Source organism: Acanthochromis polyacanthus, chromosome 12, assembly GCF_021347895.1.
Source record: "Acanthochromis polyacanthus isolate Apoly-LR-REF ecotype Palm Island chromosome 12, KAUST_Apoly_ChrSc, whole genome shotgun sequence".
Taxonomy (NCBI): Eukaryota; Metazoa; Chordata; class Actinopteri; family Pomacentridae; genus Acanthochromis; species Acanthochromis polyacanthus.
This window is the reverse complement of record NC_067124.1, coordinates 17,252,827-17,271,546: the sequence shown is the minus strand read 5'-3', so window position 1 is coordinate 17,271,546 and position 18,720 is coordinate 17,252,827. Positions and strand designations below refer to the sequence as shown.

At 42.6% G+C, this 18,720-nt stretch overlaps 2 protein-coding genes across 4 annotated transcripts in view; both read right to left on the bottom strand.

The window, feature by feature from the left end:
• LOC110963358 (focal adhesion kinase 1-like) overlaps window positions 1-5,260 on the bottom strand; it is a 75,007-nt gene extending 69,747 nt beyond the window's left edge. Inside the window, exon 1 of one of the 3 annotated variants that reach the window (XM_051957364.1) lies at window positions 4,974-5,260. Coding sequence is in view for 1 of the 3 variants with exons in the window: in XM_051957362.1 (XP_051813322.1) it covers window positions 3,184-3,220 (37 nt within the window). In the remaining 2 variants the exon portion in view is untranslated. Of the gene's footprint in view, window positions 1-3,183; window positions 3,236-4,580; window positions 4,924-4,973 lie in introns of those variants that run through there. The other 2 variants (XM_051957365.1, XM_051957362.1) reach the window with 2 other exon arrangements.
• Window positions 5,261-14,007: 8,747 nt separating this feature from the next.
• On the bottom strand, window positions 14,008-16,956 carry ndrg1b (N-myc downstream regulated 1b). Its single transcript, XM_022211688.2, has 10 exons — window positions 16,762-16,956; window positions 16,599-16,661; window positions 16,439-16,499; window positions 15,930-16,016; window positions 15,719-15,775; window positions 15,467-15,633; window positions 15,267-15,366; window positions 15,116-15,151; window positions 14,963-15,014; window positions 14,008-14,744 (listed from the first exon to the last, which is right to left on the bottom strand). The coding sequence occupies exons 1-10, from the start codon at window positions 16,842-16,844 to the stop codon at window positions 14,518-14,520; spliced, it is 933 nt and encodes a 310-aa protein (XP_022067380.2). The 5' UTR covers window positions 16,845-16,956; the 3' UTR covers window positions 14,008-14,517.
• Between the last annotated feature and the right edge of the window lie 1,764 nt (window positions 16,957-18,720).

Here is an 18,720-nt window from a genome sequence, read left to right as displayed (position 1 = left end):
GTTTAGGGAAAAGCTGCAGATTATAACCATGTCTGTCTTTTTGTGTATAAGATGCTTCTATCTGCTTCCAACACAGCAGTTTGCTCATTATGTGAATCCCAGCTGTGACACGTGACACTTTGACAGGATAATCAGTCAACTGTCAGTGTTTTAATGCTGTAGCTGAACAATGTTTGATTATTTTAAATTAGCAGCACTGAATTATCACTGAAAGATTTCTATACGTTGTCTTATTGTTCCAACTACAGCACACAGCAGAGATCAAACAACAAATATTGTGATTTCTACAACCACATGCTCAGTTTGTTAAACTGTGTGTGTGTGTGTGCTTCAACATAATGATCCGCTGCATGTTCCAGCATCAATTCACAGAGTTCAGCAGCGCAGAACTAATCCTTTATAGTTCCCCAACATCTGTTCCCTGACAGCCTGTTATCACTCACTTCCATCAAGAAAAACACAATATTCCTCTTGTGCTTTTCACATCAAACAAGCGAAGATTAAAGATGGATTTGTTGGATGCAGAACTTTACACATTCAGGTGTTTTATTAACCCAGGACCAGCTCATTATTTTTCCTATGTGGAGTCATTCGTTTTAAATGAAAGATGATTCCTGTGAAGTGTATTAAATCTTTCATGTGGCTGCTTCATTTGCGAATCCCATTATCGCCTTCATTTGAAGAGTAAATGTTTTTATATGAAGTCAGGGGTTTTACTGTACACGAAAGCAGCGTGAATTTTATTCTCTGCTACTCTTGCAGTTTGTCTGAATTCATTGATTTATCATTTCATTTTTCACACAAACATGCCTTTTTACAGCTCTACCTCAGCCACTGCACCAAAGTCAACGTTCAGACTTTTAGAAACACAATTATTCCAAACCACTGAGTCTCTGGGGTCTCGCAGAACTCTCACATCTACCAAGACTTTCAGGAACCTCCTATTAAACACACAACTTTCTTGATGCGTTGCCATGTGTTTTCATATGAATCCCTCCTAACAGTAAAATAAGTGACTGCAGTCTGACACCAGAACAGACAAGAGAAAACATTCAGACAGCAGTGATGTGACATTTAAACTGGACCAGCGACGGGTTAAAATATCTGCTGCTACTTAAAAGACACTTGAGCTGCACTTTATTTTGCAGCAGCGAACTCACACAGCCTCGTAAGTGGAAACATTATTCAGATTTAAACATGAATTCGGTGGCTAGCTGAACTGTAAATATATATTTAACTTTTAGATGCATTTCTGCAAAACACAGCAAAGTAAAGTGACTCTGAGGTGAATACAGGTGTGTGTGTGACCTACTGACTGTCTGAAACATTACAAGGGGAAAAACAAATGAATATTTATTAACTGCTGATTCTGATTTTAGCCGCAATCATTTCTGAAACCTCAGATTTTTGCAGCCCCAGCACGATAAATGTGAACTCAACAGTCTGATGTGACTTTTCCATCCCTTAAACAGATGTCGTGCTCTGTATGGATTTTACAAACAGCTGTTCTGATTGATTTATTTCCATACAAGCCAAACTGAAGGTGATGTCAGGTCAAATCTGTCAAATAAAGTTGCTTCAAAGACATAACTAGGACTGTATGTAAACCTTAACAACAGGACTACATTCTACAATCACAGCACCAGAGAGAAGCTGACCAAATGGAATAACTTAAGCAAAACAGTGAGCTGTGGATGCAAATAAGGGCAGACTGATGGTGGCACAAGAGTTCCCGCTTTTACTCTTATTTTCACACAACCTGCTGCTGTATCGTCCCAACATCTGACAACCACAGCATCAACAAACCTGCTGTCATTTTCAGACAGGAGACTGAGCGGCTGTAAAGACGTTCATGAATGTCTGAGCTAGAGAACAATAACCAACAGCGTCTTCTTCTGCGTAGTAAACGCGCAGATCGTGACACAAACATCAGGTATCTCAGCTTCAGAGCAAGCGGTGGAAAACATGGCCTGAGGCACAGGATGGGTGTTGGAAGCACAACTGTCCTGGAATCCAATACTGCACAATAAAGAAACCACATTTGAGGCAAGACATGAGACAACACAACTTAGCTGAGATCACAAGGCAGAGTTCTACATCCTTTACAGATTAAGGGGGTGCCTGTGTTTTTGTAAACTTGTGCTGTAGACACAAAAGCGTTCATTTCCACTGGCCTGAGGAGCAGCTAGCCACAAAAAAACTGTTCACTGCTTTCAGTTTAACGTCAGATTTTCTCTGAAGCACAAAACGCTGGATGTTTGTTGTTTGCTTCTGGACTCTGCTGCACACCTACATGTGGCCTGTGAACGAGGAAACGGGACATTTGATAGCTGTGGGCTGCTGTTGTTTCACTGTGTTTGTACAGAAGCAGAAAGCTGATGTTTAACTCTTTGTGGTAGCAGAATGACCAGACATGGCTGAGCTCAGAGGAGTCCAGGAGATCAGGTTCCTCAAGCATCAAGTGTAGAGCGCAGGCAACAGCTTTTACCTGGACGAACACAGGTTTAGATGCAGAGGAGGACGTGAAAGAATAACTGATTTGGGCGCAAAAAACCCCACAAAATCAGGGTCAAAGTCATCCTACTCAGTTTATCTGAATCGTATGAATAAGCAGACTGTTAACTGCAACTGTTCATTGGTTTTTATTGCAGTTTATGTCAGTGTATAAAAAGTGTGACAGCACTTCTGTGGAACTATTTCAGAGGCAGTGACAAGAATAATAGCGATGACAGTAACAGAAGTAAGTCTAGGTGTAGCAGCAGTTACTAGGTCCCATTTTAAGGTTTGTAGGATTTTTAAAAGACAAACGCATCACCGTACAGTCAGAGCAGCACACAGTCACACTACGCTTCCTGAAGATAAGGATCCAAATGCAATCAGGGCAACAAGTACAAAAAAAGACACATCTGTGCCACTAAATTCAATAATCAAATCTGTTTTTTTCTGCAGTCAACCAGGTTTATCAAAGACAAACAGAGCAGCTGACACCAGATCTGTGTCTTTGTTTGCTCCACTCTCTACCTGTCTGAGAGCTTTTCACATGCAACTGCATGCACAGCGGTGAGCAGTACAAATTCCTTTCAGCCTTCAGCCTGCCAGACGCTCTCTACCTGCCGAGCACAGAGCGGCCGGTCCAATCAGAGCCCAGCACCGAGGCATCAGTATGTCTGCACACGTACATACCTCCATTGGTGCAGCCCAGGAAATCCCAGAACTGCATGATGGCAGTCGGAGCGCAGAGGACCGAACCTCTGCCGAAGCACAAACGCCTGTTACGCTCCTCTGCTGAACCTCCACTTCCTGGTTGTACTGTACTCTGTCACTTATAGGGGAGGAAACACCCACCCACTGATTGACACACCTGGGGGCTGAGTTTCATTTCCAGTTTCCTCCTCTTTCCTGTTCCTAGCAGCTCTCCTGATGCTTCCCATCTCATCCACTCCTCCTTCTTCTCATCTTTATCTCTCCCCCACTGACAGAAGACAGGATAAGAATCAATCCGACATCCTCAGAGCTTCCTCCCCATCACCGCCTCGTCACATCAGAGGACGGAGACGAGAAGAGACAGCCGACATGGAGACAAAAACACGGCAACCTCTCAGACATGTTTCACACAAAGACCGTCATTACTGTAAAAGGAATTCATCTTAGAAATGTTCATCACGATAGAAAATCTCACGGTTTCAGACAGGATGGTCAGGAATATATACAGCAGGCTGACTCATGTCGAGCAACAGAAAACAAGGCTGAGAACTGCTGCACCGGCGAGCAAACATTAACTAGTGTTCAATAACATCCAAACAGAAAGGTGCCTGTGATTCCCTGAAAAGGACTTCTCAGGAACACAGTGACATTTCTTGATAACGGACATGCAGAAAAACACATTCACATCCTCTTTTTTGGAGTAAAACTAAATAACTGTTTGAGTTAATGTGCTGGAGACTGAGCTGATTCTGAGTGTTTTAATGTAAATAAGAAAAACAATAAAATATGTTGTATGTTATCTATATAAATAGGTTCAACATCTGGTTTTTTTATAGTTTATAACACACCAAAGAAGTCATCTTCAAAAGTTTTCATAGACTGCACTATATATTTTATAGCAGCACCCAGTTGCTCTTAAGTGAAAGCTACACCACTGTTTTTATAATTCCTAATAATTCTAAATAAGCTGTCTTTAAAGAATAAAATGTTTTCAGACATGCACTTGCACATGTTCTAGGTTTTTATATTTGCACATTTCTTGCTGTACCTTTAAATGTCTGATTGTGTGAATGCACTGACAGACAATGAAGGATTTCTATTCCAGCAGACTGTTTGTTGTCCAATATTGCATTTAAATAAATATAAATACACATAGATCCACCTGTGTAGCTGGTATTGGACGTGATCAGCAGGAAAATATGAATCTGCAGGAGACATGACAGAACCCGCTTCAGGTCCAAACGCCAGAAATCAGAACCACAGAGCTGCGGATTCAGTTTAATCCCACCGAGCTGCTAAATAAACGGTTCGTGCAGCTGAAACAGGCCTTGTTCGGATAGAACACATGAACTGGGTCTGGTGGAGTCGGTACTGACCGGGTTCTGAATCCTTTTGTCTCTGAACATCTGCAGCTACGGTCCCAGTGTGAGCAGATCGGATGTTGTTTTTCTGTTGTTGTTCCTCTGAATGACAGAACCAGGCTCGGTTCGGACCTCTGCTCCCCCTGGAGCTCAGTGAGCTGGTTCCGGACGCTGCAGCACTATGTGTCCGCTGAATACCGACTATTGGGGCCGAACTAGCATCATTTATACCCACAATTCCCTCTCGAAACCCTGAAACACACCCACGATCTGCACCGCCGTTAACCCCATTGTCTCTATATGTGTATGTGTGTGCGTGTGTGAGAATATGTGTGTGTGTTAGCCCCTTTAATGCTAAGCTAGCTCGGCTAACGGAGGCTCTTTCCCCTGACAGGGATCGATACTCACCGCCTCAGACCCGGACCCGGCCGCTCCCTCTGCCCCGCTCCTCCGCAGCCTGGAGGGGAGAATTTGGCAGAAACACCGGGCTGGTACCGGAGCCGGCTGGGTGGCGGTGCGTCTCTCCCGGTATGTTTTCGTCCACAACAGCGCCGTACCCGGCAGTCGGTGTCCACTGACGCTAGCTGCTAGCTGGAGGAGCCTGATGATCCAACATGGCTGCAGCTGGGGGAGCTGGAGGTCCTGCGTGTCCGTGACCACGGCGTGTCCCACTGTGGGTCTGTTAATGCAGGAATTCTCCCCTCCTCATTGATCATGTCTCAGGTACGTGAAGAAATCATGGCTACCTGACACGTTGTTTTATGGCTGCACAGGTGTATAAAGGTTAATGATTAATCTAAGAAACAGGAGTTTGTATCAAAAGAAATGCATCAACTCTTAATAATTGACAAGTGTTGTAATTCATAAAAAGAACAATCAAAAGCAAATACTTTAAAAACGCTAAACACAATCCAACAAGTGCACATGTGAGCACTGAAACTAAACAGAGTCCAACTGTGCTTTCCAATTTACCAAACTCCACTGACATGGTTCTAAAATGAGCTGTGAGCACTAGAACTTTCTCCGTTTTGGACCTATGGACTGTGTTTATCTATGTCTGCATCATTGCTCCACATGGAAAAGAATTGCTAGAATGATTGTGAGGCTTTACAAAAATGGAAAAGGACAGAGGAAAATTTGTGATCAATTAAGGCCAGCAAATTGCAGCAATAACCTGGAAGGAGCCATAGTACCACTAATCAGGGCTGCAGTGGTCATTGTCCTAAAATCACTCCACAGACAATGAACTACTTTCACAATCTAGCTCTGAAAAACAGATGGCCTGTGATTTCCAATTTGCCAAACTACATAAACATGGTTCTAAGATGAGCTGTGAGCACTAGAACTTTCTCCATTTTGGACATATGAACTATGTCTAACTGCATGCATACATCATGGCTCCAAGTGGGGGAAAAATGCCAGAATGATTGTGAGACTTTACAAAGATGGAAAAGGACAGAGGAGCATTTGAAGTCAATTAAGATCAGCAAATTGTAGCAGTAATCGGGTATAAAAGGAGGCATAGTAGCACTAGTCAGAGCTGCAGAGGTGGCCCTCCTGAAATTACTCCACAGACGGTGATTTCCAATTTGTCAAACTGCATGAATGTGGTTCTAAAAGGAGCTGTGAGCAGCAGAACTTTCTCAGTTTTGGACCTATGGACTGTACGTATCTGCATCATGGCTCCACATGGGAAGAAAAAATGCTACAATGATTGTGAGACCATACTTCTTCTTCTTTTTCTTTCGGCTTTTCCCTTCAGGGGTCGCCACAGCGAATCAATTGCCTCCATCTAACCCTGTCTTCTGCATCCTCTTGTCTCACACCAACTACCTTCATGTCCTCCTTAACCACATCCATAAACCTCCTCTTTGGTCTTCCTCTAGGCCTCCTGCCTGGCAGTGGGAAACTCAGCATCCTTCTACCAATATATTCGCTCTCTCTCCTCTGGACATGTCCGAACCATCTCAGTCTGGCCTCTCTGACTTTATCTCTAAAGCTTCGAACATGTGCTGTCCCTCTGATGTACTCATTCCTGATCCTATCCATCCTGGTCACTCCCAAAGAGAACCTCAGCATCTTCAGTTCTGCTATCTCCAGCTCTGCCTCCTGTCTTTTCCTCGGGGACACTGTCTCCAGACCAAACAACATGGCTGGCCTCACCACAGTTTTGTAAACCTTTCCTTTCATTTTAGCTGAAACTCTTCTATCACACCTGACACTTTTCTCCAGCCGTTCCAGCCTGCCTGTACGTGCTTCTTCACCTCTTTTCCACACTCTCCATTGCTCTGTACTGTTGACCCTAAGTACTTAAAATCCTCCACCTTCTTGATCTCTTTTCCCTGTAACCTCACTCTTCCACTTCGCTGCCTCTCATTGACACACAGATACTCCATCTTACTGCGGCTAACCTTCATTCCTCTCCTTTCCAGGGCAAACCTCCACGCCTCTAGCTTCTCCTCCACCTGTTCCCTGCTCTCACTACAGATCACAATGTCATCTGCAAACGTCATAGTCCATAGAGACTCCTGTCTAACCTCGTCTGTCATCCTGTCCATCACCATTGCAAACAAGAAGAGGCTCAGAGCTGATCCCTGATGTAGTCCCACCTCCACCTTGAACTCCTCTGTCACACCTACAGCACACCTCACCACTGTCTTACAGTCCTCATACATGTCCTGCACCACTCTAACATACTTTTCTGCCACTCCAGACTTCCTCATACAAAACCACAGTTCCTCTCTGGGCACCCTGTCATAAGCTTTCTCCAGATCTACAAAGACACAATGCAGCTCCTTCTGGCCTTCTCTGTACTTCTCTATCAACATCCTCAAAGCAAATATTGCATCTGTTGTACTCTTTCTTGGCATGAAACCATACTGCTGCTCACAGATGTTCACCTCTGCCCTTAGTCTAGTTTCAACTACTCTTTCCCATTGCTTCATTGTGTGGCTCATCAGCTTTATTCCTCTGTAGTTGCCACAACTCTGCACATCTCCCTTGTTCTTAAAGATGGGCACCAGCACACTTCTCCTCCATTCCTCGGGCATCTTCTCACTATCTAAGATCCTGCTGAACAACCCAGTCAGAAACTCTACTGCTACCTCTCCGAGACACTTCCATACCTCCACAGGTATATCATCAGGACCAAGTGCCTTTCCACTCTTCATCCTCTTCAATGCCCTCCTCACTTCATCCTTACTAATCTTTGCTACTTCCTGGTCCACAACAGTCACCTCTTCTACTCTTCGTTCTCTCTCATTTTCCTCATTCATCAACTCTTCAAAGTACTCTTTCCATCTTCCCATCACACTATTGGCACCTGTCAACACACTTCCATCCTTATCCTTTATCATCCTAACCTGCTGTATGTCCTTCCCATCTCTGTCTCTCTGCCTTGCCAACCTATACAGGTCAGTCTCTCCCTCCTTACTGTCCAACCTAGCATACAAGTCATCGTAAGCCCCTTGTTTGGCCTTTGCCACCTCTACTTTCACCTTATGCTGCATCTCCCTGTACTCCTGTCTACTCTCTTCAGTCCTCTGTGTCCCACTTCTTCTTAGCTAACCTCTTTCTCTGGATCCACTCCTGCACCTCCTCATTCCACCACCAGGTCTTCTTATCTCCTTTCCTTCCAGATGACACACCAAGTACTCTCCGACCTGTCACCCTGATCACATTTGCTGTAGTTGTCCAGTCATCTGGAAGCACCTCCTGACCATCCAAAGCCTGCTTCAACTCTTTCCTGAAAGTCATACAACATGCTTCCTTTTTCAGCTTCCACCATTTGGTCCTCACTTCATCAAGGTCCAACCAGAATTTCTGCTTCTTCTCCAGCTCACATCCTACCTGTGGAGCATACCCACTAACAACATTGAACACCACACCTTCGATTTCTAGCTTCAGGCTCATCACTCGATCTGACACTCTTTTTACCTCCAGGACATTCCTAACAAACTCCTCTTTCAAGATAACTCCTACTCCATTCCTCTTCCTATCTACACCATGATAGAACAACTTGAACCCTGCTCCTAAACTTCTAGCTTTACTACCTTTCCACCTGGTCTTCTGGACACACAGTATGTCCACCTTCCTCCTCTGCATCATGTCAACCAGCTCTCTACCTTTTCCTGTCATAGTTCCAACATTCAAAGTCCCTACTCTCAGTCCTAGACTCTTGGTGTTCCTCTTCTCTCTCTTCCTACGAACACACCTTCCTCCCCTACTTCTTCGACCAACAGTAGTCCATTTTCCACCGGCACCCTGTAGGTTGACGGCACCAATGGCGGTCGTTGTTAACCCGGGCCTCGACCGATCCGGTATGGAATTCATACATTTGATTTGCATGTTTGATTTGGCCAAAGTTTTATGTCGGATGCCCTTCCTGACAGAACCCTCTGTATTTATCCGGGCTTGGGACCGGCACAATAAGACACTGGCTTGTGTCCCCTGAGGAAGATTTGTAATCAATTAAGATCAGCAAATTGCAGAAAAAATAAGGAAGGATCCATTGTACCACTAATCAGGGCTGCAGTGGTCGTCCTCCTCAAATGACTCCACAGACAGTGAACTGCTGTTCACAATCTACCTGTGAAAAACAGATGGCATGTGATTTCCAAGTTGCTGAACTACATGAACTTGGTTCTTGAACTAACTTTCTTAGTTTTGGACATATGGAGTGGGTCTATCTGTATGTCTGCATCATGGCTCGACATGGAGAAAAAATGCCTCAAAATCTGACTGAGATTTCACAAAGACGGAAAAGGATCCAAGAAGATCAATGACCAACTAAAAATCAGTGAAGCACAGTGTCAGCAGTAATCAGGAGGTATAGAAGGAGCCGTAGTACCACTAATCAAGGCTGCTCCTCCTAAAATGACTCCAAAAACAGTGAACCACTTTCAAAGTCTAGCTGTGAAAATCAGATGGCAGCTGCTTCAGACTTGGCACAGGGGTTATCAATGGAAAGCAGAGTTTGTGTGAAGCTCAGACAGTGTGAAGGACACTTCAGAACATCAACCTCTATGGACGGAGGACAAGAAAAAAACCTGGTTGCTGCTCAGAACTACACTTCCAGATGAAAGTTTGCTGAAGAACATGAAAAGAAGCCTGATGAATGTTGGAGAACATTCTTTGGTCGGATGAAGATAAATTAGTTTCGCTCATATGGAGTCCAGCATGTTTGGTGTGAACCTGACCAGGACTAAAACAGTGAATGCATAGTCCTGACAGTGAAGCATGGAGGTGGGAGTGTGATGATATGGAGCTGCATGAGTGCAAAAATGTGTTGATGACATTTCTAGATGCACCATGAATGTCTGATAATAAACCAGAATTCTGACTGACGAGTCCCAGTCTGCTGAAGATGGAAGAAGAGGAATAGTCCAGCAGGAGAACATTCAAAGAACCCACATCTGTGCTTCACTGTCAAGACTATGCATTCACTGTGGTAGTCCTGGCCAAAGGTGTCATTTTGGGCTTGATTCTAATATGACATCTTTTGAGGTATTCTTAAAAAAAAGGAGAAAAAAGTTAGAGCAACACACCACTCCAGCAAACAGCTGAAAAATGTCTCTTTATCATTACAGAACATCTCTCTAGAACTCAGTGAAATATTGAAGAATCAAGTGTCATCAGAAATACAGAAGATCATACAATGTATTAAGAAATAGAAAATTTTAATCACAGTAATGAAAGGTTGACTGATTTTTGTTGTTTTGAGTTCCCAGTGTGTATTTTTAATACAGTGAATCTTAGTTATTTTTAATTGTACATAAGAGCAAGTTTTTTATGTAGAAATAATGAAATCAGTGTATGGTGATGCAGTTTTGAATCATTTGACCTTTAAGTGACCTGACACGGCTGTGTTCTCACTTCTGCTGTAAATGTAAAATGAAGTGAAAATGTTGAATGCTGAGGAAATCTCAGAGCAGTTTCACTCTATGACTGTTACAATGTCTGTTTAAAGGTTGAGTTTAATAAAACAGTATCTATAAACTTTGCTGTGTCGTGATCATTTCTTCTTTAGGGCAGTAATCACAGTTGAACATCCAGGATTTAGTGTTTTTTAGTGCAGCTTGATATGCACCGGAGCAAAGTGAAATTAAAGGACACAGAAGGAACATGCAAGAGCTGAAGTCTCGTGAAAATACGAAATCTTAAAGGGGAACTTCGTTTTTTTTCAACCTGGGATCTGTTTTCATATGTCATTTCATACATGTGAGTGTATGAAATGAATTTTCGACATAGCTCCAGTATTTAGTCAGGCAGGCCGCTTTGCAGCTCAGCTAGCGAAAAGTATGGGGCAACTGGCCCCCCCGCGTCAAAGTCCGCCCTAACGTGTTTTTTTTCCCACACTGACCGGCTCGGATAGTCTCAACGAGTGTCCCACAACATACTAGAGATGAGAAGTGAACGAAAACATCCACATTACTTGATGATTGCTATTTGTTGTGGTCTGTATCCAAATCTCGGGACGCTAGAAAGCAAATCTCGTTCCGAAATCGCACCAAAACACCAGTGGGGGAAACAGCTGTTTGCCTCAGGTGAAGAGAGACGAGTGGAGCAATTTTGTGTCGGTGTCGGATTACCGAAGTTTTTACGTCGAAGTGTATCAACTGGAGTTTCAGGGTCCATTTGTAAAACGTTTAGCCACAACTTTAGCTTTTCCTTCTCCGAGTACGGTAGTCTGTGAAAACTACGTGAAGTGTTGCGCACCATTCTGTTGCCACAACTCGGAAATGCGCACTGACGACCCATTAGTTTTACCAGGTTTAGAAAAAACTAACTGTTATGTAATCCTACACAAAATCGCTCCACTCGTTCTCTCAGGCGCGAACTAACCGTGACGTCAACCGTTTGTTTCAGTGCCGAGAAAATGAAGCCCGGATTTTGCTACTTCCTGGTCACCATTTTGGATTTTTTGGAGCCAGTGATGTAAAAAGCGTCATCAAACAGGCTGGACCGGAGAGCAACTAGGGGCAGGACCAGTCTATGGGCGGGCCAGACTGAGAGCTGAAGACTCTCTTATCCCACCCACATTTTACCGCAGAGGCTTCTGTTGCTGTCAATCATTCCAGACAAGACTGTCTATCAAGTATAGCCACGCCCCCTGGCTCCGCCAACTTTAACGATTTATTTAAAATTCAGTATTGATTTATTTTAAGATCGGCCACCTGATCTCTCATTTTGACCATGAAAACTAACGGGAAAAAAATCCTGAGCTGTAGAAAATCAGTCTTATCAAATTTTATTTTTTCCGGTGATGAATTGGGGTCTATGGAGCAAAAGCTTTTTGGAGCCAACCCTAGCGGACGGCGTGATATTGCAAGTTTTTGACACTTCCGGGTGGGCTTCATTTTTGGAGCCAGATGCTACGTCCACTTTATATACAGTCTATGGTCTCCCTTCACCTGAGGCAAACAGCTGTTTCCTCCACTGGTGTTTTGGCGCGAGCTATCGCTCGATTTCGGAACAAGATTTGCTTTCTAGCGTCCCGAGATTTGGATACAGACCACAACAAATAGCGATCGCCAAGTAATGTGGAGGTTTTCATTCACTTCTCGTCTCTAGTATGTTGTGGGACACTCGTTGAGACTATCCGAGCCGGTCAGTGTGGGGGGAAAAAAGCATGTTAGGGCGGACTTTGATGCGGGGCCGCCAGTTGCCCCTTACTTCTCGCTAGCTGAGCTGCTAGCTGAGCTGCTAAGCTGCCTGCCTGGCTAAATACTGGAACTATGTCGAAAATTCATTTCTCCATCACTCACATGTATGAAATGACATATGAAAACAGACCCCAGGTTGAAAAAACGAAGTTCCCCTTTAAGAGATTTCTGTCATACATTATTCATCACAATATTATAATGTGAGCCAAACAAAAGAGGCTTTGAAATAAAGATGCACTCCGAACACACACACACACACACACACACAAACACACACACACACAAACACAAACATAATAATTGTGACTTTGATGCTGACTTCCATTATGCTGTTGGATCTGGTGTCTGCACTGTGGCGCAATCAAAGCACAAAACAATCCATGCACTGACAGGCCCACATCCCACCTACACACCAGACACACACTCATGCAGACACACTCAATTCAAAGATTATTTTTATCCACACAGATGCAAATTGTGCTGTGAGGGATGGAGACACTTCGGTGGATTAAAACTCCCCATGTCATGATTACATACGCTGGCCAGCTGTTGCCACTAAAATATCATATTTAAGTAGAATAATTCTGTTCTACATTAGCATAAAAAGAGAAAGTCAAATTCAGTTGCAGTCTTAAATGCATGACAAACAGGCTGAGAAACAACTTTTTCCCATGGTCCATCAGACTTCTGAACTCAAAACAGTAAAGCGCAGTGTCACTTTTAATGGTTCTATTGCTGCTTATGTGCAATCTCCTGCCCATATTTATTCTAGCTTTTATTGGTTTTTAGTTGACTTCATTTACCGCCCACACAGTATTGTATGTATCTTGACCTTTTTGCATATGTTGTTATTCTTAATATAGTCTTGTTTTATATGGACATTTGATTTTATTGTTAATTTAGCTTGTTATCAATGCAGATATTTTTATTTTTATCATGCACCATGCATGACAACAACAAATCTATTCTATTCTGTTCTATTCTATTCAACTCCACACAATGAAACCTCCACTGTACTTTTACACCGTTGGTCTTATTGGTGAAATTCTAAAAATATTGATTAGGATGCCAAAATGGACATGCTTTTGCATTAAGACATTCTTCAAGCAGAAGTTCCCATCATTAATATTTAAAATTGTGTTGCCAGATCTGAAAATGAAAGACTGTTCTGAAGCATTTCAGTTTTTGTCCAACACTAATAACTTAATTTGCCAAATGCTTGCACATTTCTTTTGTTCTTCTCTTGTGGCCACATGTTTGGTGCATAATTAGATTTTTTTTAAGTAACCAAAAATAGCCAAATAGCTTAAACAGATAATAAGACTTAGCAGACCACCAGTCAGATGAATGAATGATTGAATGTGATATGAGTGGGCATGTTAAGGAGTAACAGCAGAAATAAATAAAGAACAAATAAAGCAGGAATGTGAGTGAGCTGTTATACAACACGCTTTAATCCAGGCCTCCAGGAAAGAATGATATTAAAAAGAGCCACAATGCTGCGCTAGAGGAGTGATATTAAAAATCTTGTATGTGGGGACAAGATGGGGTTTTATGTGATTTAAATGCAGTGATTCAAAAAAATCAGGGAGGATTGAGGAGCGACAGAAACCTGCAGAGCCAGAGGAGGTTGCAGGGCTCCATCTAGTGGTAAAACTAGACAAGTACCATCCATCCATGCATCCATCCATCCATCCATCCATCCATCTGGAGCTGGTTAGCATTCCATATGTATGATTTAATAACTGAACACACCACTTTAGTATTAATATCACTTTATTTCACAGGTAATTGCTAAATTTCAAGCATTTTATGAGCTGAAATGTCCATCACACACTCCTGCAGTCAATAATACACAGCTGTCATAGTTGCATACAGTCAATACATATTCCTACAGATATGAACAAGCAGCTTTTACCAGGAAACACTGCATCATTAGACTCTTCATTCATGACATCCGAGTTATAGATAAACATGCGACAGCTTTCAGTTCTCTCATATAATTTAATATCACTTCAGAAGAGAATAAATGATACAGAAATAGAGACACACAATAACACTTTAGAGCAGAACAAAGAGACAAGAAAAATACAAGGAAGAGACAATATAAGAGGGTTAAATAAATAGGAACACAGAGGGAGATAAAGGAGTAAAGTCTCGCCTACTGTATGATCTCAGGTGGAGATAGTGCAGATTAAAGGGCATGATGAGTGAAGATGGGTAGAGAGGATACAGATGGGTTCATATAGTGAGGTATGATTTGAATGAAGTGCTTGGATTCAGAGGAGCTAACAGGCCATCTCCGTGGTCTTTGAGATGTTCTGGTGGGAGCTGGAGAGGCTCTCCATGGAGACGTCGGTGTGCGAGCGTCCGCGTTTGTCCTCGGGACCGTGGGACTGTGTCCGGCCTCGCTGCATGTCGTTGGTGTGAGCGCGACTACGAGGGCCGTCGAAGGAGGAAATGCTGGAGCTGGAGGTCGTCCGGGAGCGGAGTCTGGTCATACTGGCGCTGGACACTGGAGATGACGAGAGAAAGATCTGAAATCCTCTGAATCAGACGCCAATAGCCTTATATGGCAGTGCAAATGTCTGTTTATGCTTCTGATACCAAACAGTATTGATTTTTACTGCAGGGTGACATTAATCTTATTTACAGAATGCAAATTTGTCAGAAAAAAAGCAGGAGAGGAACTCAATGGAAACACTAAAATAGTCTTGAGTTAAGTTCACTTACAGTATCCCATGCCCTGGATGAAGTATTTGAAGGCTTCGATGACTTTGGCTGGCTGTTGAGACAAATATGAAAATAATTAAATACATCAACAACCAATGAAGAGCACATATTCTACAGTATCATCAGAGAAGCAAATATAAAGTGTCAGCTCACCTGATCCACCTGAGGAAGTCCTCCACAGTCGGCCATCTGGAGAACGAGGCAACAAGTTTTCAGTTTTATAGAATATCACATTAACGCATCAAATATTGCATTGCTGCACGTATGTTTGCTACTTTGTAGCTTCCCTCTATTCATGTGTCACCTTGAGCAGTGTGGTCTTGGTGGGGTTGAGTTTGGAGTTGCAGTCGACTACAGCCTCCACAGCAGGAGAGTTATCCCCCACCAGCAGCAGAGTGGGGCACCTGAAGGCAGCAGAGAGGATTTAACTTGAGCTGCTGCAAACACGCATCAAGAGCTAACTTCTAATTCAGCGCACTGGCTGGTTAAACATGTTTTACTAACTTGAGCGTCCTGACGTTGATGTTTCCTCCAGGAACCGGCCTCTCCACCTCCAGAGCTCCGCGGCTGTTGTACGAGCGGAAGAACTGGCTGACGTTGGCCTGGTTCATGGTGGCGGTGACGTGGTGGCGGTAGGTCGCTATCAGGTCGTGGTTGGTCTGGATCTCCTCCTGTAAGTCCAGTTTAACCTCATTAGGTTTGGATTGGTTTTTGTTGTCATGGAAACTGAAGCCAGCTGCTGCAGAGTGGACTTACCTTTCCAAAGAGGTGTGTGATGACTGAGTCCGGCAGAGTGTGGGTCCATCCAGTGATCTGCGAAATAGTAAAGTAAATCAGATGTAAAATAATAATCATGGGCAGGTGAAGCAGGGAAACGTGGAAACTCAAGTGTCAGAATCAATAAAATACAGGAGGTTTTGCCTGAATGAAATCCAACAATAATCCAAATACGTCACGCATTTCCTACCTTGTTTGCCACCGTGTCCATTATTCCATCAGCGTTGGGGTTGATGTTGATGAGAACTAATCCATCGACCAGATCAGGGTGATTCAGCTGCACACAGGAGAAATCAGGACTTTGTTAAACAAGTCATACTGTAAGAAAATTACTAACAAATTACTTTTATTATTGTAAATGGTATCTTTTATCCCTGAAGGAAGCATGAGTGTATTCATACTACACTGACGTGACTTTTCTAGCATTTCCCGTTGATATTAGAAACTACCAAAACTCTTGTTTATCAGTAGATCAAAGCATGTCTGATTGTTTCTGTGTAGGTTTATTTATTCAGTAAAGATATAGTCAGTGAGTGTAGCAAAGATTTCTAGTATTACTCCTGACTAGGACAAACCAAGTTAGAAACTATACTAAATTTGGTTTCTGCTCTTTTTTCATGGTTAAATCTGAAGCGAGAAAACCAGACATCAGCACCTTTTTAAATTCTGATGGGGTTTAGAGAAAAGTTTTGAACTCACAGCGAATCTCGCCAGGATGTAAGCTCCTGCTCCCACTCCCAAACCGATCACACTCCGCAACCTGTCAAGTCAGGAAGGTTAATTGGTTAAAGTCAGACTTAGAGGACCAAAGTGTTCGATACCAGATTAACTCTGATGAACCTGATGACCATCTTCTTACCCAAAGTGTTTGAGGACAGCAGGCAGAGCCTCGGACAGCTGGTCCATGGTGGGGTAGGTGTACCTGAAGGGCAGGATCAGATTTACCGTCATCTTATTGCTTTAAAACTCAACAATGACAGCGTGAAATGTGAATATTATAGTGATAAAGATGGTGTACTGACGCAGTGGGCAGAGTTTTGGCTGCTTCATGTTGTCCAGGAGCTTCAACATGACAAACTGGTAGATGTCTGAGGATTTCATGCATGTCCACATGGTTGAACAAAGTCTCGAAGCAGGACTTATCTGCAGAGAGGAAACACAAAATCAGCTCTATAGATTTCAAGTCATGCAAATATAAAACCTAATACAGGAAAATAAGAAAGCAAAAAACATATATATTGAGAAAATTTAGAAAATGTGAAAAGGTTTTATTCAATATGTAGCATATAATAAGGAAATGTTTAAGTAAAGTATAAATCTAGTTGCTGTGATGCATGAGTTTCCCTTCATGAAACAACCAGCTGTATTTCTGCAGATTCCTGACAATTAGAAATTAAAAAAAATGCTAATATTAAATTAGATATCAGCATATCAGTGTACCCTGTAGTGTTCAGGTGCATAATGTAAGTTTGTAGGATGTAAACATGGACTCACGGTTCAGTCCGACATCGTGGAAGGTGAGGATAGCCGGGCGGTTTGCCTTCGGAGTTCCAGTCAAGGTGCAGTGAACGTTCCCGTACTGAGTCTCCACATGTTCCTCCTGAAATATGAAACATAAAGTTAAGATCAAAAGATAATTTGGTCACATTTTTAAAAATATCTGTTAACTGAAATCACACGGTTAATAACAACTACTACTCACAGTGATCTGGGGCTCAAAGACAGAGTCGCACTCATCCTCCAGAACCATGGCTGCAGTTTAGATCTTTGACCCTCCGCTTCTTTTAAATGTTTGAATTGAATGAATCTATTTCTTCTCCTAATTAGCGTTTTCCGTGCGTCCGGGTATCAGATCCTGCAGGAGAACAGCAGCTCTGCATGTGACAGGCTGGTAGTTGAGCTGGTTTTTATATCCTCAACACTGATCTGTTTCTAAGCTCTGACTCCAACCTGCTGCACACGTGGCCAACTGGCCTTTTCTGTTTTAATCTGACCTCCGGCTGCTGTTTTCCCACACTGACCGAACAGAATTTCTACTCGGAATTATCCACAACATCCTCACACTGCAAATTAAAACATCACTGGACTGAAGTTTCCGTCAGTCTTAATGTATCTTAACTAAAATATTAGTTGCAGATAAAATATGGATCATTAAATCATTTCATTCCTAGATCTCTTGAGTTGGGTTTATTGTTTTTGGCCATTTATGAACTGTTTTGTAATTTGGCTGCAAATAATGTATTGTTCTGTTTCATTCATTATTACAGAAGTATTTGCATAACACAAAAATCATGTCATGAATGTGACCTTTAACAAGTCTGATCTGGTGTTACTGGAGGTAAAGTCGCATGTAAATCTTGTTATTTTTTGCTGCGAGGCATCAACAAAGTCACAGCACCTTCAGCAGAGCAGGTCAGCGGTTTAATCTCAGGGAACCATCTGTTCCTCAGAGCTCTGCTGCATGGAGTCCAGTCTGCTGACGGAGGATATTCATTTAGTTTTCATAGCTGCTCTGAACTCTGCACTTAATTCTGACCGCTCACTTAAAATGAGCTCCACCAGTCTGTAGCGTCGCCGCAAAACACAGATCAACAGGTTCATTCAGACTGACCTTGAAAAAGCTTTAGAGTCACTGCAGGGGTTCATCTGGGAAGCACAGTTTATTTTCATCTTAAAGCAGTTTGAAAAGTCGTGCAACTAATATGATCATCTAATACTGTGGAGAAATAAATTTCATGTCGATGTAAGAACCTCTTTGTTTAAAATCAGCCTCTATGAGGCAAGAACAGAAAGTTTGTCCATGTTTCACAGGAACAATTGTAAGATAAGATAAGCCTTTATTAGTCCCAACCTGAGGAAATCTGCAGTGTCACAGCAGCAAAGATAGTGCAAACATTTAAAGAATGTTGTACAAAATTAAGAGTAAAATTAAAAAAAGAAACCAAGATACGCATAAGTACTAATTCTAAAAGTAGCCACTA